The following is a 20,895-nucleotide window of genomic DNA, read 5'->3' as shown; positions in this document are numbered from 1 at the left end:
AGCAGCAAAATGAATGTTCAGTGGATTCAGTCAGACAACTCGCGTCTTTTCACACAGCCACGAGGCACTGGAGAAAACAATGATCTTGCTCGTTTGGTTGTCATTGACTTTGTGTTATGAAATTACACATTAGCTCTACAGACTTCTTCTAGTACAGCTTACAAACAAATGTGAACACTAACAGACGATGAGGTAACACTTCCGGCTGAGTAATAAAAACCTGACTTCTGACATGACACGTCACATTTAGATGGACAGCAGACAAATACGTAGAAGTAAAAAATAAATAATTCTAAACAATATATTATTTTTTTGTATAAATGAACATCTATACTGTACAGGTTAGTGATATACAATCAGGGAGTAAATGCTTTTCTATTGCCTGGGTTCTAAAGGCCAAAACAAACTAACCTACTGACCTTTCAATCCACTTGCTATAGTGCATTCAGTGTGAAAGATATATTTATATATATATTTACAACATGTAAAGGGTCTAAACCAGCCCTAAAGGGTAAGTAGTCAAATGCTTAAGAGCTTCATATAGATTTTAGATATTTATAAGGCCTACACAACATCTTTACTCCAGATGCTGAATTTTGCATGGCTACACGTCATTTGAAGTTGCTCCTTCATATCTGGTCGTTCATGGTCCTAATCTTGACGCTTGTACTTACATTATATAAACTTCACAATAACCAGTAGCAGTGTTATTTAAAGTAGTTGAGGCCCGCGACTAAGAAGAACTTCTCGAGAAATAGCTCCGAGTCCAGGACAGCGATGTGTGCGGCGCGTCCGATCAGCGTGTTCGCTGTGTTGGGCAGGGCGTGGAAAACGTTCTGTCTGATGAGCTGGCAGTCTTTAGCCTCCACCAGCGGCAGCAGCAGGTTGTTGATCATCTCAGTGTACACGGGACCTGCAAAGAAACAAGAGAAGTCTACACTGTGACTTCAGGCAATTCAAAGAAGGAAAAGTGACTGTAACATTATGTTTTAGTTATGTACGTCTAACTCTTTTGAGGAAGCATCATGTTGTTTCATATAATACTCTGTGGACTCAGCTTCCTGTCTTAAATTGATTCAGACCTTGATAATTTCATTGGAAACTTGAAAAAACACATATCAGATAATCCACCGTCTCAACATCCGTGAAGTTAAATTGTACTTGCACTATTAACTGTAAAAATGTTTTTGTAGAATAATGGGTAGCACTTTAAACTAGGGTCCGAGACTTATTAGGTAAGTCTTGCGGTGTGCAAGTACTAAACTGTGCTGTGCAATACTGGAATTTCCCCACTGCAGGACTAATGAAGGCATATCTTATCTTATCTTATCTTACAGTGGTAGTTTGTAGATACTTGACAAGATTGATATGTCTAAAAGATTTTAGAAGATTAATATGCCTAATAACAACACATGCTTTAATATTGTACAATATTATATATTATTATATTATTATTATACAAAATCGTTTTTCTAACTGCAATAACACCACCAATATACCCCACTATAATTAACTATTCACTTAATACATATATGATAAGTACTAGTACTAGAACCAATAATTATTAGTGCAAGTTTCACTTCTTATACCACTGTACCGCTGTAAGTACCACTAAATACCGCTCTTAGTTATACAGTATGTATCAGTAAGTATCAGTATAAGTACCAAGATACAGGTACATATCAGTATAATTACCAGCCAGTACCACCATAAGTACCACAGTATCTACCCCAGTAACTCCCACTGTAACTACCACCATAATGACTAATCAAGTATCTAGTAAGTCCTGGACACTATTTTAAAGTGCTACCAGATAATGTATTTGAAATGGTGACATGTTATTACATTTGACTGAACTAATATTAATAATGAGCTAAGTTAATCTTGAAATGTAACGGTAATTTTAGTGTGTGTGGACCTGCCTCGGGGACTGCAGAGGGGAAGTAGCAGTTTAGCTTAATCTGGTACTGATTATCTTTTCTTTAAATTAAATTGGTCACGGTTTCTGACAAATAAAGGGCAAACTAAACAAACTAAATAGAGTCTGTTGATGTTCACTTCAAAATCTGATTTCCGCCTGCTCCTTTACCGTGCGTCACTGTAAACATCATCACAACAAAGTGCTGCGCTGCTGGACCACGCTGATGGTTTGTCAGTGGGCAGATGCAGCTCATTATAGCAAGATGGATTTTTATAATGCTACATGCACATAAAAAAATAAAACATGAGAATGACGTAAGCACAGTGCACCTAACATCTCGAATAATCAAGATTACTCAAACATGTGTGGATCACTCAATATGCAAACTGATGATGAGGGGGAAACACTTATACTTAAATGCTAATGCTAATACGCCCTGTTTAAGTGCAGTACACGACGTCTGAAGTGCAAACTGTTCAAGAGCAAAGTGCAAGTGTCAAGTACAAGTGGAAGCCTTAGTATTGGTTAAAAACAATCAGCCTTGTGTGAAAGGTCCTACCTGTGGTTCTGTCTTTGAGCGCAGTCTTACACATCTCTATTCTGGCAGAGTGGAATGGGACATAGCGGTCCTGAGGAGAAGCCACCAACACCACGTTCTTGAAAAACTGCAGCCCTGAAATTATATAAGTGCAACAATGGGGTAAGTTCTGTTTAAAGGAACTGTACATATGTTTTTTGCTTTTTTTTTCAATTATTACAGTATGAACCTGGGCTGCTTTACAGATAGAGGACAAAAACATGTCTAATGTTTTTGTGGCTAAGAATAAAAGCATCATTACAATTGTTATTAGTAAGAAGTATATTTGAAGTATATTTAATTTGAACATATTTATCTAGTCATCAAAATCTTATATACAGTTTCTTAAATTGGTAAATTGCAAATTACAGTGGTCCCTTGTTTATTGTGGGGAATATGTTCTAAAAATAACCCGCAATAGGCGAAATTTGCAACGTACTCAGCTTTATTTTTTACAGTTATTGTATATATTTTGCAGCTGTAAAACCCCTCACCACACACTTTATACACTTTTCTCACACAGGCATTAACATTTTCTCACATTTATCTCTTTTAAACTCTCTCAAAGTTCAAACCTTCGTAGGCGGTTCAGAACGTTTCATGGACATTGTGGGTTTTGTCGGGGAGAAAACTTACAAACATACAGCACTTCAGAGTCACACTGTGATCCAACATTTATGTAAATTTGTCTGAACACATTCTGTACTGTACAGGAGACACGGCACAGAGGAGACTGATGGACAATGGTCTACAGTCCAACAGCCAATCAGGACACAGAACACAATGCATGTTCATATGCTGTAAAAAAGCATGCAAAAGTGCACAATAAAATCCGCGAAACAGCGAGACCACAAAAGGTGAACAGCGATATAGTGAAGGACAACTGTAACTAAGTGGTAAATGGTCACATTTTTATATATCGCTTTAACCTTCACCTTTAAAGCACTTTATCTCAAAGAACCACTCAGCCATTCACACACCAGGGTACACAGACACTGGGGGTGAGGTGGTTTAAGTGTCTTGCTCAAGGACACAACAACAGTATTGGAATCGCACAACCTGTGTGTCAGTGGATCTGACTGCTCAACTAATGATGTTTATGTCAAGAGCGGAATTTGAACCGCAAACCTTCTGACTGATACTGATATTCATCTTAAAAAACAATATTGTAACTAAAGTACTTTTGTATGGGGGTATTTTCTTTTTCTTATTGAAGTCTATGTAGCTAAATATACATCCATAAAAAGCATCAACAAGAGGCCGACAGCGGTATAGACTGAACGGTTGTAAAATGCATGGTACGATCACATAGTACAATGACAGGCCGTGACGATAAAACACTGTTCTCTCTGTAGTCTCCTGTCAAGAGTGCTTTTAAGAGCGCGCACAAGTGGGTTCCCAATGACAGGGTTTGGATCATTTTGTCAGGCTGCCACCACTCTAGAGAAGAAGAAAAAAAGAAAACACACGAACGCTTCTCAGTCTTATCTGCTCCGGTCCTGTGTGACAAACGATTGCTTTGTTCCTTTGGCGCTGTGGGGAGGCCTCTCACAATCCTGTCGGAGCTCCGTGCTAGCATTTGAGTGTTAGCGAGATGACACGTGAACATTTTGGAAAAAGGAAAAAAAGAAAAGAAGAGAGGTAGAGACAACTATTTCATGAATATTTGAGTGGTCTGTCTGTGATGTACCAAAGTGAAGCGGTTGATATCGCTCGGTTGTGAAATCTAGATGGTTTTACAAAGTACCTGGTTTTTGGCTGAGCAGATAGAGGAATGTTTTTCGCGGGTCCACGTGATCTCGGAAGGTGAGCTGCAGCAGGGAGCCGGACTTTTTCAGCTTTTGCATTAACCACAGGCCTAAGAAGAAACAGAAAAACATATATACAATTAAACGTACATGTGTATTTTAAAGGGTCAAACACTATTTTCTGATCTATGTTCTAATGTTTCCTCATCTCAAATATACTGGAGTTCATCCTGTGTTGAAGCCGTGTTGGTGCCGATTTTCAGGCACAGTTTGAAAAAAGTGTGTCTTAAAGTAAAAAAAAAAAAAAACTCCATGTACCGTTTTTCTCTGTAAATACCTCATGTTATAACATAAAAACCTGTGGGTTATATATGTACAAAATAGATTTTCTTCTAAGTTTTAGCTGGTTCGGTCTATATTCAGGTGTGCTCAATAGTCTGAAATTTACGGTATTTGATGTTTTAGCAACTTTTTAAAAAAACTGTAAACCTTGGTTTAATAACTATCATGATAATGTTGTTAATCGCGATTATTTCGGTCACAATAATCATGAGTCTAAATTTTAATATCATCCCATCCCTAATCTGGAGTTGTGTTTTGTTTCATTCACACAAACCCTGCATATTTAGGCTGACTTCTTCTCTCAAATAGAAAACACACACTGTTCCACCTTGTGATGTCATGTGGTAATACAGGAAGTGCTCCACTGTGTTTTTAAACTTCATACACCTTCACTAGAATCATTTGGATAATTTCAGCCCTGAAATTGTCAATCTCAAATGAACAAAAGATTAAAAGTAGTTGCTAATTTGAAAACTACCACTTTATGACATCACAAGGTGGAAAAGAGCATTGTGAGGATTGGAGATGTAGACAGACTAATAATCCAGGGTTACTTAAACATGTGGGAATGGAACAAAACACAACTCAAGGTATGTTTTTGAGAAGGTAATAGTATTAGAACATGGATTAAATCTCACAAAAGGCAATTTTGTATCATATAGGACCTTTAAGGGTTGGGAACATTTGCTGGTATTGTCACTGCCACTATTGTCACTGCATCAAGAGTATGTGGCAGATATTCATGTTTTTCTTATTATTACTAGGCTTGGTGGAATAGTACCTGTGTTAAGTAATTATCATAGTTTCACATCAGTCAAGTGGCAGTTTGAGGAAAAAAAAAAGTTGAAGAAAAGTATAAAAATACAGGAAGTAGCACTCAGTTCTAAAAATATCTCTACCTGTCTCATCAACACCATTAATTAATTTAATTAATTAAATAAATAAAGGTGTTTTATTAGTGTAGTCATTACCATTGTGCATTTTGGATAGGTTTTGGTCCTTGTTTACTAGGTAACAGTTAAAATGACCTCTGTTCCTGTGTCCGGACGTCCGCCCCAGCCCCTAATCCCTCACTGCATAGCCCTGCACTCTTCAGCAGACTCTATAGTGCACTTATTCACAGAGCGATTCAGACACACAACTCACTACTTTTGGGTCATATGACTCTGGCATCTAGGTGAAAAAAGTCAGCTAAACTCTGATAAAACCTGATTTCTGTCATAAATAATGATCAAATTGGACTGACACAAGTGTTTATGGATTAATAATCACCATACAAGTTTCTGTCACATTGGTTCTCACATAAACTGACACAACTTTTTTTTTTTTTTTTTTGTCTGAGATAAAGAAATTATCGCTCTTTTAACAGCTCAAGCTAAGGTAAGCGGCTAACGCTACCAACTTTACAGAGCAACAGTTTATCTAACAGTATAAGTGCAAAAAAATAGTGCAATAAACCAGCACTTCTATTTGATTCCTTCAGTCGTGTTGTGTCCAGTTTAAGACCTGTCGCTGTCCATTGTTGTTTTTCAGACTCTAGCAATGCACTGTGGTCTACATTGACTGGTCTAGTGACCACCAATACCCACTGCATTGTGGGAAATTTTAAGTGCACTACTTTTTCACCAACTGGCCATTGGGATACCACTAAAAAAGTCCTGACCTCTAAATAATGTCCTAAGTAGAGAATAGTGTGGACATTTGGACACAGCCTCTGGTTGTGTCAAATGTGCTGTCCATATCCAAACAGGAAGTAACATTATAAACTTCACCAACATTAAAAAAACTAGCTAAGATTACTATTATGAAATCAGTAGTCTCACGTGTCGTATACAGTTTAAGTACTACGTGAAAAAAGTCATTTATCTGTCAAAGTCAAAACAACGGCAGATTGATTTCCTATTATTTTTTCTCTGTTTCCAAAATCTAAAAATGTTTACGACTACTCTTGCAGAAGAATATTGGCTGGATTGATGATACTAACTTTTAAAATCTATCTCAATATGTACATGCAGTAGGTAATACTGTGAAAATATACAAATCAAGATCCCATGAAATATTTAGCAGAGTTGTTGCATAATGCAGGAGTATTGACAGAGTGTAGCATAGATAGATCTGCAGAGGAGCTGTTTGTGTACGGTGCAATGTATGTTTTGAATGTGCAGTAGCCACTCCTTACCTGTAGGGCGGTGCAATTTTAGGACAATATCAAATTGCAAGTTTTCTGTTTTGCGATTACGTTTAGATTTTAGATATGTAAGATAAATAAATAAAAAATACAATTAATATTAATTTTTTTGTGAAAATGGAGTTGATCATTAAATGTCCGGAAAGCCTTTATTTTTCACTGAATCGTATCGACTCGATTTGAAATATATTGTATTGTATCATATCAAATCGACAGTGCTCTGTATCGAGATATGTATTGTATCAGCAACTTAATGATACCCATCTCTAGTTATAATATTGTTACCTCCTCAAAAACAGCCCTGGAGTTGTGTTTTGTTTCATTCACACATTTTGAGTAACACTTATATACAATTATTAGTCTGTCTACAGCTCTGTTCCACCTTGTGATGTCATGAAGTGCAAGTTTTCAAATTAACACCTCCTTTTACCTTTACTTTAGTAGAGATTGGCAATTCCAGGGCTGAAATGATCCAAATGACTGTAGTGATGGTGTGTAGATTTTAAAAACACAGTGGAGCACTTCCTGTATTACCACATGATGACATCACAAGGTGGAACAGAGTGTTTTCTGTTTGAGAGAAGAACTCAGCCTAAATATGCAGGGTTTATGTGTTAAAGTTATTATTATGGTACTTCTAAAAAAAATGCAGTCGTGATTTGTTAATTACGGCTCTTCAGATAGTGATTTTGATTCAGTTAGGGTTCATCTTGCGTCCTTACCGGTGCTGACCAGTGTGCTGTTGTTGTAGAGCGTTCCTAAGTGTGGGCCGGACAGAGACAGGAAGGTGTGCAGTTTGGGCAGGTAGCAGCGGAACCTCGGCCTGGTCAGAACAGAACGGATGATGATGTTCCCCAGAGAGTGACCGATGAAGCTGTGGACACAACAGAACCACACGGTGAGCTGGACGATACAGACTACAATTAAAGGGGCACTATGTACGTTTTAGAGGGAGGGTCCGAAACGTTCTGTCTCCATGGAGATGTTACTGTTTTGCTTGAAAGTACACATATCATGCATTTTGTTATGTGTAACTTAAAATAAAGCCTATCTACAGACAATGGACAACACGTTCCTACAGATGCACTCCCTATGCTAGTATCTGAGGTTAGCACGCCATCTACAGGCAGCAGAGGGAATTAACATAAACAAGTGTGGACCTACTGCACAAGGTTCATTAAACAAGTGTGAAAGAAACTAAATACAACAGCTCTGGCTCAGACAAAGTATCGAGAGACGAGGTGTTGGAGACAGTGCGGAGAAGAGGTGAAATCATGTTCATATTTTTTGGGCTTGTCCCTTGGTACAGAATTACTGGGCAAATTTAAAGAAATGACCTTTAATATAATCTAAAATTGTTCTATCTGGGTAAACTCGATGCTAAATGTAAAAATAACTTGAATATCATAATGTTTAGGACCATGTTGTTTGCGGGGAAAAGGGTATTACCAGGAAATGGTTAAAGGCAGAGGCACCAAAAATGGAAAACCTGGTTGATATGACGCATGATATTTATGTTATGGAGAAAGTCACTTATACTTTAAGATTAGAAACAGAGAAATTTGAGAATATATGGAAAGACTGGCTGGAATTTGTAAAACTAATAAGATCTGATTTTATCTAAATGCCATTATTCCCCAATTAGTTTGTTCAGCTACTCAGTTATCCATCCATCCATCCATCCATCCATGTACTCCACGCTACTCAGTTATGTTATTGTTCATTTTATTTTCTTTATAAGAAAAAAAATATTTTTTAAATTCTAGAGATTTTTTCTTCGTTTCTGGTGGATTTTAATGTGTTCCAGTTGGCGACAGTGGGCTTAAATTTACATTATAAAGGGTCTTTGCACAGGTATATACACATAGCTGCCCTCACCTCTGCCCGACTCAAAATCAATCAGAAAAATGCAGCAAAAATGTAGCAGCAGTAGATATTTTGCTACTATAGATATAAAACAAATGTAATTGCTTTAGAGGGATATTTAGGCTGCTGTAAACACACAAACCCTGTGTCCAGTAAAACTTGATATATTATATTATTTTAAATATAAATGTATGTGGTCTTGGGGGCCCTCTGGTGGCCTCGGGGCCCCAAGCAGCTGCTTAGTCTGCTTATCTGGACCGGCCCAGCAGATGAGGGAACAATACTTTAACAGAAGTTAATAGCCAAAAAAGTCAATTTTCCATAATATGGGCCTTGAAATGTTCCACAAAATGACATAAAACATGTGACCCTACCCAAACAAGTATATTTTGGTCACCTGGGACTATATAAATGCAAGATATATCATTTTATACCATAATGTGGAATATTTCAGGCATTTTCATGACACAAGCAGAGGGCGAACCCTACAACAGAAAACATCCCTCGTGCGCCTTTAAGTTGAGTCTATAAAGTTCGTCTATAAATAGGAAATGTGTGAGCCTAAATGATTCTAAGTGTCAAGCTATTTGTATTTTGAAGAAAAAATTGTTTCAACTAATCAATTATTATATAAATATTGTGTAAAACAGAAAAAAACAAGTTTACTCAGTATGCTGCAATGTAACAATGTTTGATTTTTAATTTTGCTAATTAATTACATCAACTGAGCCTGTCAAACCTAAACCAAAGACATCTCAACTGGCATGATTTCTACTTACAACACAACAACTCATTTGGCTCTATTCATTAACTTGAACACTCCCAAAGGCGACGATGCCAACAGTGGAAATTTCATCAGAATTAATGGCTCTTGCAGATGCAGTGGGACAAACCCGATTCACCAAGCTTACTTTGTCACTTAGTTTAATTACTGTACTTTTATATCTCTACCCAGAATCCCTCACTGCCACGTCTGCGCCGTCTCATCTGCTGCCACCAGCCTAAATACAGAGCAGATGCTAGCGCGGCGGGCCATTGCGTCTTCTCTTTGAAACATGCACTCCGGGGAATACGCCACAATAAGGAAAGTTAACAAACTCGAGGAGAAAGTCTTAAAAAGTAAATTGGCACATAGAGGGCAATTAGGCAAGAAGATAAATGGCTTAATTTGTGTGGAAGTCGGAGACGCCGCTCGATAAATGAGGAGGGTCTATCCAGTCACAGTCAGGCAGTTATTGGTTTGCTATGTGATAAGAAGCAGACAGACAGTATGTATTTAAATGTATGTACCTCTATGTAAGTATATGCCATGTGTAAAAAGGCCAATAAAACTTTTTTCACCAGTGAGTGGCGCCCTATCAACTCTTTGAGCTGTTATCCTAAAAAAAACCTTCTTTGAGTGTGTGTTAGATTCCTGGTTTGGGCATCTAGTGTTAGAGCAGGACAGTGCAACTTTTGAGGCCGGGATGCCCCAAAATAACTGATTCAAAATCCCCCACATCAAAATGAAATGAAAGTGGGTCATAATTTCAACTTGAAAAACATGTAAAATACGGTTTAATATAGTTTGTTGACGTATTTCATTATACGGAAATATATTTATATATTTATATTATATTTCATTATATAGTTGTGTTTATCCCGAGCTCATGCCTCACAAAACACTAGGGGTACTACAGCAGCAGTGGAAGAAGTACTCCATTTTGTTACTTAAGGAAAAGTACAGAAACTGGAGCAAATATATACTCAAGTAAAAGTAAAAGTATCACATGAAAAATTCTACTTAGGTAAAAGAATATCAGCGTACCCTTTGAAAATGTGCTTAATGAGTTAAAAGTAAAAGTATTTTGTGCATATATTGAGGTCTTATAAAACTTCTAATGCAGTGATTTTGATAAAGATTTGGGCTGATTTTTGCAGCTGTTTATTTGTATATTTTTGGGTGTTTAAACTAGGAGCATGTAAAAACACATTCCCGAGTTTTTTCAGCTATTCTTACACAATATACTAATAATATTTTTAGTAAAGTACAGATGCCTAAATTTTTTATTTAAGTACAGTGCTTTACTACTTTTACTTTGTTAAGTTTTGCCACTGTATTAGTGTAGTAGTAGTTTTAATGCTAAATATAGAGCAGGCTTGTAGTATAACTCAAAAGTACTCCACTCTACACTATTTTCCTCTCGTCTGATGTATGTCCAAGTTACCAAACAATGACATTTGGATATAACTTAGTAAATGTTTGTGATAAAATAAAATCTGTGATATGAAAGTGAAAATGATCAGGGAAGTCGCTCTATCAGGCCAACAATAAAATATAACAATACAACATTACTATTACATAATCTATGACTGAGGCCATGACGTGTCTGCAGATACTGGAACATACTGCATGTTTATTCTGTTACTCTTTTAGTGAAAAACACATTTACTACTGAATATAACTTTGACGTGGGATCAGTGGCAGATGTGCCGGTCTCTGCTGCCCTCTGCTGTCCACACTGCGCCTGCTCCCACAAACATCCCCCTCACTTCCAAAGCCTGGTGTCCTGTGATGAAGCACGTGTCCTGACCTGATTCGTCCGATGGTGAGGTTGTACAGCTGAATGTGCTGAATGATCTCGTCCAGCAGCCTGTCCGTCATGGTGTCAAAATCAGCAAATGTGTCGATCTGCAAACAAAGAGAAAGACCCCTGACTCAGTGCTCTGCCCACGTCTCCCCTGAAGCACCTTGGACTCAATATGGCCCCTCGTGTTGCCAATTTGCTCCAATCTATGTCATGAGGCTCCCTCGTACGCACCTGGTTTCTCTCAGACATGAGGAAGTCCAGCCTGGAGCCAGGCAGGCCTAACTCAATAAAAGTCTTCACCAGTCGTAAGTCTGCGCTGTTTCCTGGAAGCACACAGAGAACAGTCACTCATTAGCAGCTTTCATAAGAGACAAGTCAAGCTATTTGGAATATGAAATATACAGTATGTGTTTTGATAATGAGGAGTTTATATAGAAGATATATATAAGAACAGAGTGAGCTGCTGTGGACATGAACGTTTCCCTATGTATTTATTCATTTATTTATTAGTAATTATTTGTTTTATTTTATCAGGAGAGATTACATCTCATGTGCAAGGGAGTCCTGAGTACACGGTTAAAACATAATTACATCTACAATAAATAAAATGAAGAGTAAAAAAAACATTTACTGAACCTGTGGTTCACATGATTCATTTAAAAATACAGTCTGAAAAAATGACAGATACAGTGTGTTTAAATGACTCTTTAGTTTGAGTTGGTTTATAAGTGTTTCATAAATGAGGGACATAAAATCTCTTGCTCTGTGTAGATTTGTGGTACTGCTAAGGTTAGTCTCTCCACAGACCTGGTTTGGAAATGATGAGAATTGCATTAAATCAGGGAGGTCAGATACTGTGGAAGTTTGGCCAGTGTTGACCTTATTTGGCCCCGCCCACTTTTGCCTCTAAATGAGACTAAACCGCACTTTTTTCATGCTGACACTTCCGGTTAAGCAGGAATCCCATTCATTTCAATGAAGAATTTGAGGAAAGTTTTGCCACTAAAATCTGATATAAAGGAGCTTCATTTCTGTTGAAAAGTCTATGTTCATGTGACCAACAAATCAACGCTGCACCAGCTCTCTGGAGGCTTTAAAACAACTCTGTAATCCCTACCAAACTTATTTGCTGTCAAGATCGGCAAAATAATACAACCTGAATAACGATGGTGGCGCCCACAGCAACTTCTGGAATAAGGTGAATATCTTTGTAAATATAGATGTGGTGTGCATGTGTCTGCAGGTCTGCAGTGAGCTCCAGCCCTGCTGTGCACGTCACAGTGAGAGAGTACTCACTGTCCAAAGTCATAAAACAAAGTGCGCTGTGGTAAATATCAGGATTTTTGGAGGTCCTGTTTACTGCGTCACCATAATCCACCATAAGAAAGGACTGTAGATGAATTCAAGTTTTCTATTTTTATATAAAAAACAGGCTTTATTGAATTTTACGTTTTTGTAACAGTGTGTCAATGTGTGTTTTAAGAGCCAGCCTGATATCCAACCAAACACCAAAGTATTTATAATGAGGTTCAGTGAGGTCACATTTAAAGTACACACAGGGTCATAGGAGCCTGTGACATGAGATCTGTCGAAGTGCATGGTTTTAGATTTTGATGTATTTAGTCCCAGTTAGAAGAATACAAAACTGTCTCATCTGCTTAAAAATGGGCAGTACAAGGAAGGTGGGGGGAAATATTAATAATATACAAAGTCAAAAGTAATAGTATTTACCCCCATCTTCCTATTGTACTGCCATTTTCTACACATTTTTGTATTCTATTTGAGCTGCTCTGTGGGCTGTCTACACCTAATTAGAAAGCATTTTATTGTCTGATAATGAGGAAGTCCTTGTTAGCATGCTAGTAGGTGCTGCTGTTAGTGTCTGAAAGTGGGGAAAAGCACTTATAAATCCAACGTGGTGAATACCGGTAATCAGGACGGTCAGAATGCATAAGGTGAGTGAGGAATAACTTGGACCTCTGCAAATGAAATGAACTAGTTTTGCTTTTCACGTTTTCAAGACTGTAAGAATTAGGTACAAAACCTTTAATACATTTCAAATGTATGTTTATAGGTCAGTAGGACATGTTCTATGGAGACTGTTGAACATTTGCAATGCTAATACCAGTCTAGTAAAGTGCTGGTAACATTTGAGAACAATAGCTCTTGTGTGACAGAGTGATACAGAGCACTCACCATCCAGCCCATGGACACACACCACCAAATGTATGCCGTCCTCAAACTCCTCATCGTCCTCTTCAGGCGGGAAGTAGGGCAGATCGGAGGCCAGCTCAGGGAGGTCGCTGTACAGGCCACCCGCAAAGCTCAACTCATGCAGCAGGCCCTCTTTGGCTTTGTAGAAACTGAGAGAGAGACAAAGAAACTGGTTTTGTTAGACTGAAAACAAGGCAGATCCATTTCAAGTAATATCATATGATAAGAATACTCCAACAAATGTACTGTATGCTTTTTTTCCACTGTATATTTAATGCAGCAGGTAAAGGTTAGTGCTAGTCTACAGTGGAACAAGATTCTTACTTGAGTTCAAGCAAGTTTTGACTAGACTAGGAGCAGCAAAGGCTTTATATCGACTATTTTAAATATGCAAACATAGTATAGTTTTGTTGCCTTTCCTTCAAAACTATGAAATTATCTGCAACATTTCATATTTTGTCCAGCTAAATTCAAATGATGTCACACCCAGACAGTCATACATATCCCGATGCTTCTTTACTTCTATTTGAGTAATTTCTATGGCTGTTACTTTGTACTTATATTTGAGAGATAGCATTATTCTGAAGTATGACTAAGCTTCTTGAATACTCTCCCCAGCGCTAATCTTGAGTGTGTTTGAATGCTCTAAAGACACGCCAGCGGTAACGGAAGCTATGGCTTATAACCTGAAATCTACAGAACTCTCAAGAAGCTGCGTAGTTTTATGGGGCTGTCTGTCAGAGGCCCAGGTCACATGTTTGAACCGCAGAGCAAACAAATCCGATTCTAACAGCTACACTTAACCGCTCGTCATGATGGATTTGTGCAGTCCTTTGATGTGCTTTAAAACGCCGTATCTGCTCTAACTCCCTTTTTGCTATAAATGTGCCCTCATTTCATTTTGGGATGCTCCACTTTCAGGCTGTGAGTCACCTGGCTCTGCTGGAGGTTGTTCAATCTACTGTGGATTAGATTTCAACTTTGCAACATTGAGAACAGGGGCATCCAGAGCCAAATACTTTTAGGGTGAAAAGAGGAGGTATGTGGGATGCTCTTGGTTCTGGTTGATACTGACAGTTAATTTGTGTTTTACTAACACTAGTTTGATGTATGTAATAAAAATGAGCCAGTGTATGGAATTGTTTTGGTTGTTCTAGTCACAACCATAATATAGTTCTGCTAGTTTTCAGTTTATAGACTCATTTTATTATGTCTTGTTTGGTTAAGTGGAGTAAACTTCAATACTGAGGAAATCCATTGTCAATTAAAAAAACTTTGACTGTTTATTTCAAATGTGTACAGGCCTAATAAATAGGCTTAACTCATTTTTCACAAATTTATTTATTTATTTATTTTTTAATATATATTTTTAAATGTCTCGGAATTTTAACATTAATTTGCATATTTTATTTATTTTTCATTTTAATGTTTTACTGTTTACATCGATTATATTGCTCCTTCCAAATAAATAAAATTTAAATTTCCAAATAATAAACAACCTATTAAAATTCTAATTAAAATAAACTCTACCAATTACTTTCATGTAGAATAGATGATTATGATCACATTATGTAAAATGCTTCAGTTTGTGGTGCTGTTTTAATTATTATGCCTCATAATTTAGCATTAGCATGGAGACACAAACATGTCTTTTTCTAAAGACAGACGTGTCCTCTGGTGAAGTATTCATTTTATTTGTGTAGTGGGTAACATGCTGTCAGTGACATCCATGTGCCCTCATCTAAAACTGTTCAATTTCAGTCACGTAAAAGTGTTGGTCAAATAGTAAATTAGGCTATAGGCTATGTGCTAGCTTATCCTCTTAGCAATACTCAGTCCTCATCTTTTTTCATTTATCGAGTTTAATACTCTTTCACATGTAATCACAGTTGCCACATTAAACTCACTTCAGCATGCGCTCGTTGGTCTCTTCATCCATGTTCAGGGGATTCATCGAGTTTGACGAGATGATTCCGAAGGAGCCCAGGGGCTGATGGGTAATTGGCGAGGTAGCTTGGCGGGTGGACATGCCACTTATGGACGGCGATTCTCTGAGAGCTGAGGAGAAGGGCAGGCACGTGGGCGCACAGGACACCGACATGTTAACCACCTCCACCATCTTTTTATTCACAAACGCCAAGCCAGAGTTGGGGATCTTAGCCTTACTTTGCCCGTCCAAATGCTCCTTATCCCCGGTTAGAGTCCCGTTTAGTTGCGGAGATGATATGGCAGTGACATTATTGAGCCCCGTCAGTTCTGTTGGTCTAAGGGTGGTGGCGCTGTTGTGTCTGTTTTCATTGCTAGAGTCCTTATATTGGACGTCAAGCAGATTGGACTCACTTACGCTTTTGCGATCGTTTCTTGTTCTGATGTACTTATTCTGTATGTCTGTATCCTCCGCTTTCAGTTGGTTTAAGTGTCCATTTGTTTCAATCAGATGCACATCCTCAACTGACACATTCCCTTCACTTCTAGTTCTCCAATTTACCACGCTGATATCTTGAGCTTTAGCGCCATCTATTGATTCTTGTAACAGTTTTGACTTGACATTTAAATCTGATTTTGTTGTATTTTGCTGGTGATTTGAATCATTGACTGATACGACCAAACTAGAACTGTCCATGTGCCCGTCTAAAAGTGCTTGATCTGATTGTTGCGAATCCTTATTAGAGGAAATATCTTCACTTAACGCTAAATTTCTGTCACCGCTTTCCTCTGGACTATTTATTTGCGGAGCGGACATGGATTTCGTTAACTTTCTAAGCTGCCTGTGTGGATCCTCCTCATAGGGCAACGAACTGATCGAATTCAACGAAGCCTGAATCCCTCCACTTGGAATACTCCCGTTGCTTTCCATTAAGAGGCCTTCCAACGAGCTCTGATGGATTGGAAGTCTCGAAACGATTTGTTCCGGGATTTCTCTTTCGCTGGAGAAATCTGACGGTTGAACAATTCGCAACGATTCTACGGGCCACGCGACAGAACTGGGCTCGCTTTCGATACCTGAGTCGGAAATGACGGACGAGGAGCGCTTGATGAACTTTGACCCTATGAGACTACTTCGGAGAGTGAAGTCCTTACAGACATCTGGGGTAATAGAATGAGGTGTTTGTATAGTTAATAGTGGGACATCTTCAGGATCGTTGTCTATGGATTGATGTAGGGGCATGGCGATATCAGATTCTTCGTCTTTTGCTTTGCTTTGAAGGGAATTTGCATTTTGGGGAGAAATATTGCTACTACTGACTTCTTTCAACTTTTCTGTGCTATTTACAGTTTCTACTTTTTCCATATGTGTAGCTTCAGTAACATGACTAGTAAAATGGAGTTTGTCGTTTCCAGTGTGGCTCCGCTCGGACATCAGGGACACGTAGGCGGGCAGGTCCATGCTTTCATCACTGTCGGTTGGATCCTGGCCCAGTCCTGGTGGCCCATCGCTGCGGTTTTCTTCAAAGATGTGAGTCGGATGGGACTTCTTTGGCTCCTTGTGTAGCTTGGGCTTTTCTGAGAGGCAGTCTAGAAAGAACAGAACAAGGAAGCGACAAATCAAGTTCAAAATCAATATTTATATTCATTCCCTGTGGGTAGTTTACAGTTACCAGTTTTCAGACAGTGGGTGGAAGCTGGAACTCTTATGTAAGGGTAGGAGCAAGCTTTTATGTGGTATTTGGTAAGAAATAGCCACATGTAGCCAAATGTAAATCCACAAGTAAACTTTATTGTCCCAGTTCTGAGGTATTTTCTAGCAGTGCAGTACTAGGTCAAACTGGTATCTTCATTTACTAACGCTAAGGTAAATGACATGTGTCCACCAGGGGGCGCAGACCTATGGAATGCACGTAAACTCATGAAGATGTTGAGCAGACCAGCGTGGACCTTATGACGACACTGTGCGGATTAGAAGAAGGACCCTCCTCATACCCCCACACACACACACCCCAGGACTCTCTTTTATCCTTTCCGCAGAGTCCGTTGCTTCATTGTTCACTTTATTTGTGTGGAACTCATTAAACCCTTCTGACTTGATGTTTCAGTCTCTTGGTCCTCTTTGACGCTTACACCAGAAACAAACATTCTTACACAGTGGAGAAATTTGTCCTCGTCCTTTGACCCATTCTTCACTGTGTGAGGAATGTGTCAGGAGCACTGGGCAACTGGAGAAGCCAGAGTGCCCAGAGGACCCAAGACTGTAAATAACAATTTGTTCTTAATGATTTGTCTAGTAAAATAAAGGTTAAACAAATAAATAATCCCATCCTGACAAAAGGAGAAACTGCACTGAGAGGCTGGGCTGGGTGAATGCTGTGTCTGTAACACTGAGAAGAGCCAGTGTCCCAAATAGGGTTTTGGACCATTTCCTTAGTCTCAAAATTGAGTTCTGTGACAGCACTCGTCCCAACAGTCCCTTGTCAGCAGTGTACATTTTGCTGTCCCACATCAAACACTACAGGCAGGTTAAACGCTGTGATCTCATCTGAAATCTAGAAAAGCAGCTACTCCATAGTTTTTTTTGCTTTTGTTTGTAAACCCCTGTGGTCATTTAAGCCACACTGTGGGGAAGCTGGCTCCATGTGGTCAAAGCAGGAGGCAGACATGCACAAAAAGTGTTTACCAGACAGAAATTTATTTAAAAGATGACTTTGGTTGGACGCCAAAATAATTTAAGAAAATAACATAAACCGTACACACAAAAACAGGAAATGAGTAACTTAAATTAAATCTGCTAACCACATGCTCACAACTCCACTGAAGCCCTCCCAAAAGACTGAGTCGCACTGTTTAAATACCCTCCTGAACAGAAGCACCTGCCCCAGGTACATACGAGCTCTTCACAGGTACTGTAGCAGCATCTCATTATCAACTGCAGAAAGTGTTTAAAAATAAACTATAAACACTTAAACACTGAAACTAAAACATAAAGACAATGAAACTGAAAAAGTAACTTAAAGCAGTGGACATTCAGGTAAGAATAGATGGAAATGTATTGTAACTGAACTGAATACATTTAACCAAATAAAATATATTTAAAGTAACAGGTATGTCTTTTGTGTTTAAATAAAACCTAGAGCTAAAAGCTAAAAAAGCTAAAAGACTAAACAAAACAAACCCAGGATAGTTATGTCTAGTTGTTTAGTTGAATATTGAAAAATTATAAGAAATGAACAAACATGTGAATATAAACAAATGAAGGTGATATTAATGGGACAAAGGCGCACTTTGTCACACATACTCGATGTAAACGCTAAATAATAGTACAGCTTTTTCATAACATAACTTGTGTAGTGTCTTGTGTTGTGTACAGGTTTCCAAGCGTATTTATTAGTTTGATCTAACTTCACTTTCTTCACTTAAACCAAACAGTTCCCATGGCACAGAGAAAATATGAAACATGAAAAGTTCTATTGTTAAACACACAAATATCTATTACTGTGGAGTTTACATAAGAAACTCACTTATGAAGCCGGAGGTATCAACATTACAAAATCCCAGGGCAAAAAAAAGTCTGCTCAAGTTATGTTTAATGAAGGATAAACTAAAGTGAGCATAATAAAGTACTACAAATACTGCAGATATATCCAAGGAGCGCTGAGAACATTAACTGTCAGAGACAATAAAAACAAGAACATTATGCTGAAAAATGCAGGTAATGTCTTGTTTTATGAATCTTATTTTGACTTGTGCTTTAATCTACAGACAGATGGGTGTATGAGCATAAAATGAAAAGTTTTTAAAAAGATTGTGCTGTCACTGGTATGTCGCTGCTAGCAAAAATAATAATCTAAAGCCTAATCTAATACCGTGAAAAGCTCTGGTTTGGTGGATCCATTTTTATTGCTTTAAATTGCAGGTAGCAAACTATAGTATTTTAAAATTGTCTTCCAAACAACAGCATGTCCCTGGAGCCAGTAGACATGCTCTGAAATGTATGTGAATCTTGTATTAATTTAATTCAGCCGTTCATATTTCTGTCTTTGCCTCTGGATGTATTTAAAGTGACAGTATGTAACTTTCTGGGGATGGAAAGTCAACTGCATGATTTCATAGAAACGGAAAGGTACTTCAGAACATTCTCCATGGAGACAGATGTGTTTTATACCATACTGTGTAAAGCTAAAGCAACAATATTTCCATGGAAACAAACAGATCTGTGGAGATGCGAGCCTGCTCAGTTTTAGGATGCCTATTTTCTATGTTTTTAGTACAATAAACACATCCACAATGTAAAAAACATTACTGGGGCTTTAAAATATGCACTGTGAAATATTGAAAAGCCACTCAAATACCTGTCAGAAATGTCCCTAAACTGTTGTGTACTTACAGTTGTTTTATTGTAGTAAAGCTGTGTGTTTGTGGTTCTACCTGTGACCGGTGACTCCACATATCTGTCCTCAAAGATGATGGGCAGACTGGTCCAGTCTCCATCGATGTCCAGGCACTCGACGGGTAAAGGAGGCATCTTGGTCAGGTACTCGGAGCTCCGCACGTCTGTCGCTATCTGTCCATGTCTGCTGATGCTAAAGGGGAGGAGCATTGCTGAGTACATTTACTGATACAATCATTTTATGTGTAGTGAAGTTTCAACGTACAGTTGCTCTTGAAATATCAGGGATAATTCTTTGGGATGTTCAGTAAAGAAGTAAGCTTCAGAAAATCTTCTCACCTGAAATCATAAAAAAAATTCAAATGTAGCCAAGAGAACGTAATCACCTCGGTGTTCAGTGATACAAAAGTACTTCAAATACTCCAATTATATCAGTCATATGGTCTTCAGTGAAACACGAGTACATCAAATACTTCAAATAAATAAAGTTAAAAGTATAGGTCTTATATCACAAGATATAAGATTTTTCTGAAATATTTAATTTAAAAATCCTCTGTACCTCATAGAAAATAGATTAGAGAATAGATTTTACTGCTAACATTTGTAATTTCGATTTATTCACCAAACAGTTTGACGTAAACGTGGTTTATGTTACCTTTAGTCTAGTGATGTTTCAGGACTGGATATTACAGCTCTTATCTTTAAATAAAATGTGATTTTGAATAGACCCAGAGAAGAGAAAGAACTCTGTATATTTCCTGCGTCACAACAGACAGAGCAGCAGTCGTGTGGGTTCTTCCTGTGATAATTACAGACTAAGTGTTAATTGAAATCCTGGCTCCACTGGTGGGTGGAGGCATGACAATACCCCCAGAGGTAATAGAATACCAAAGCAAACATGTTCATGACTCTCAGAGCACAGGGACGTGTGCAGAGGCAGTGTGCTGTGGAGACACTTTCATACTTCTATTACCCACACCAGTGATTACATTAGACAGAGAAAAAGACATGATATTTGTTCACTCATGTGACTTTAAGCGGCTGGCAGCTGAGAGCTACTGCTAAGTGCACTGCTAACTCTGTGAGCTATTTTCTTTGTGTGAATCTAATGGGAATGTTCGTTAGTACTGTTGTAAATATGAATATA

At 38.2% G+C, this 20,895-nt stretch overlaps 1 protein-coding gene across 1 annotated transcript in view; it reads right to left on the bottom strand.

The window, feature by feature from the left end:
- Window positions 1-289: 289 nt before the first annotated feature.
- The window catches only part of fam135b (family with sequence similarity 135 member B), a 71,410-nt gene continuing 50,804 nt past the window's right edge, over window positions 290-20,895 (bottom strand). The window contains exons 10-19 of the mRNA XM_033974939.2: window positions 20,014-20,087; window positions 19,787-19,941; window positions 15,334-16,942; window positions 13,409-13,575; window positions 11,444-11,535; window positions 11,216-11,313; window positions 7,499-7,650; window positions 4,246-4,356; window positions 2,481-2,594; window positions 290-913 (exon numbers count right to left, since the gene is read on the bottom strand). Coding sequence (XP_033830830.1) covers window positions 708-913; window positions 2,481-2,594; window positions 4,246-4,356; window positions 7,499-7,650; window positions 11,216-11,313; window positions 11,444-11,535; window positions 13,409-13,575; window positions 15,334-16,942; window positions 19,787-19,941; window positions 20,014-20,087 — 2,778 coding nt within the window. The 3' untranslated portion in view covers window positions 290-707. The remainder of the gene's footprint in view (window positions 914-2,480; window positions 2,595-4,245; window positions 4,357-7,498; window positions 7,651-11,215; window positions 11,314-11,443; window positions 11,536-13,408; window positions 13,576-15,333; window positions 16,943-19,786; window positions 19,942-20,013; window positions 20,088-20,895) is intronic.

Source organism: Periophthalmus magnuspinnatus, chromosome 11 (assembly GCF_009829125.3).
Source record: "Periophthalmus magnuspinnatus isolate fPerMag1 chromosome 11, fPerMag1.2.pri, whole genome shotgun sequence".
In the NCBI taxonomy this organism is placed as follows: Eukaryota; Metazoa; Chordata; class Actinopteri; order Gobiiformes; family Gobiidae; genus Periophthalmus; species Periophthalmus magnuspinnatus.
This window is presented reverse-complemented; position numbering and strand designations above follow the sequence as displayed.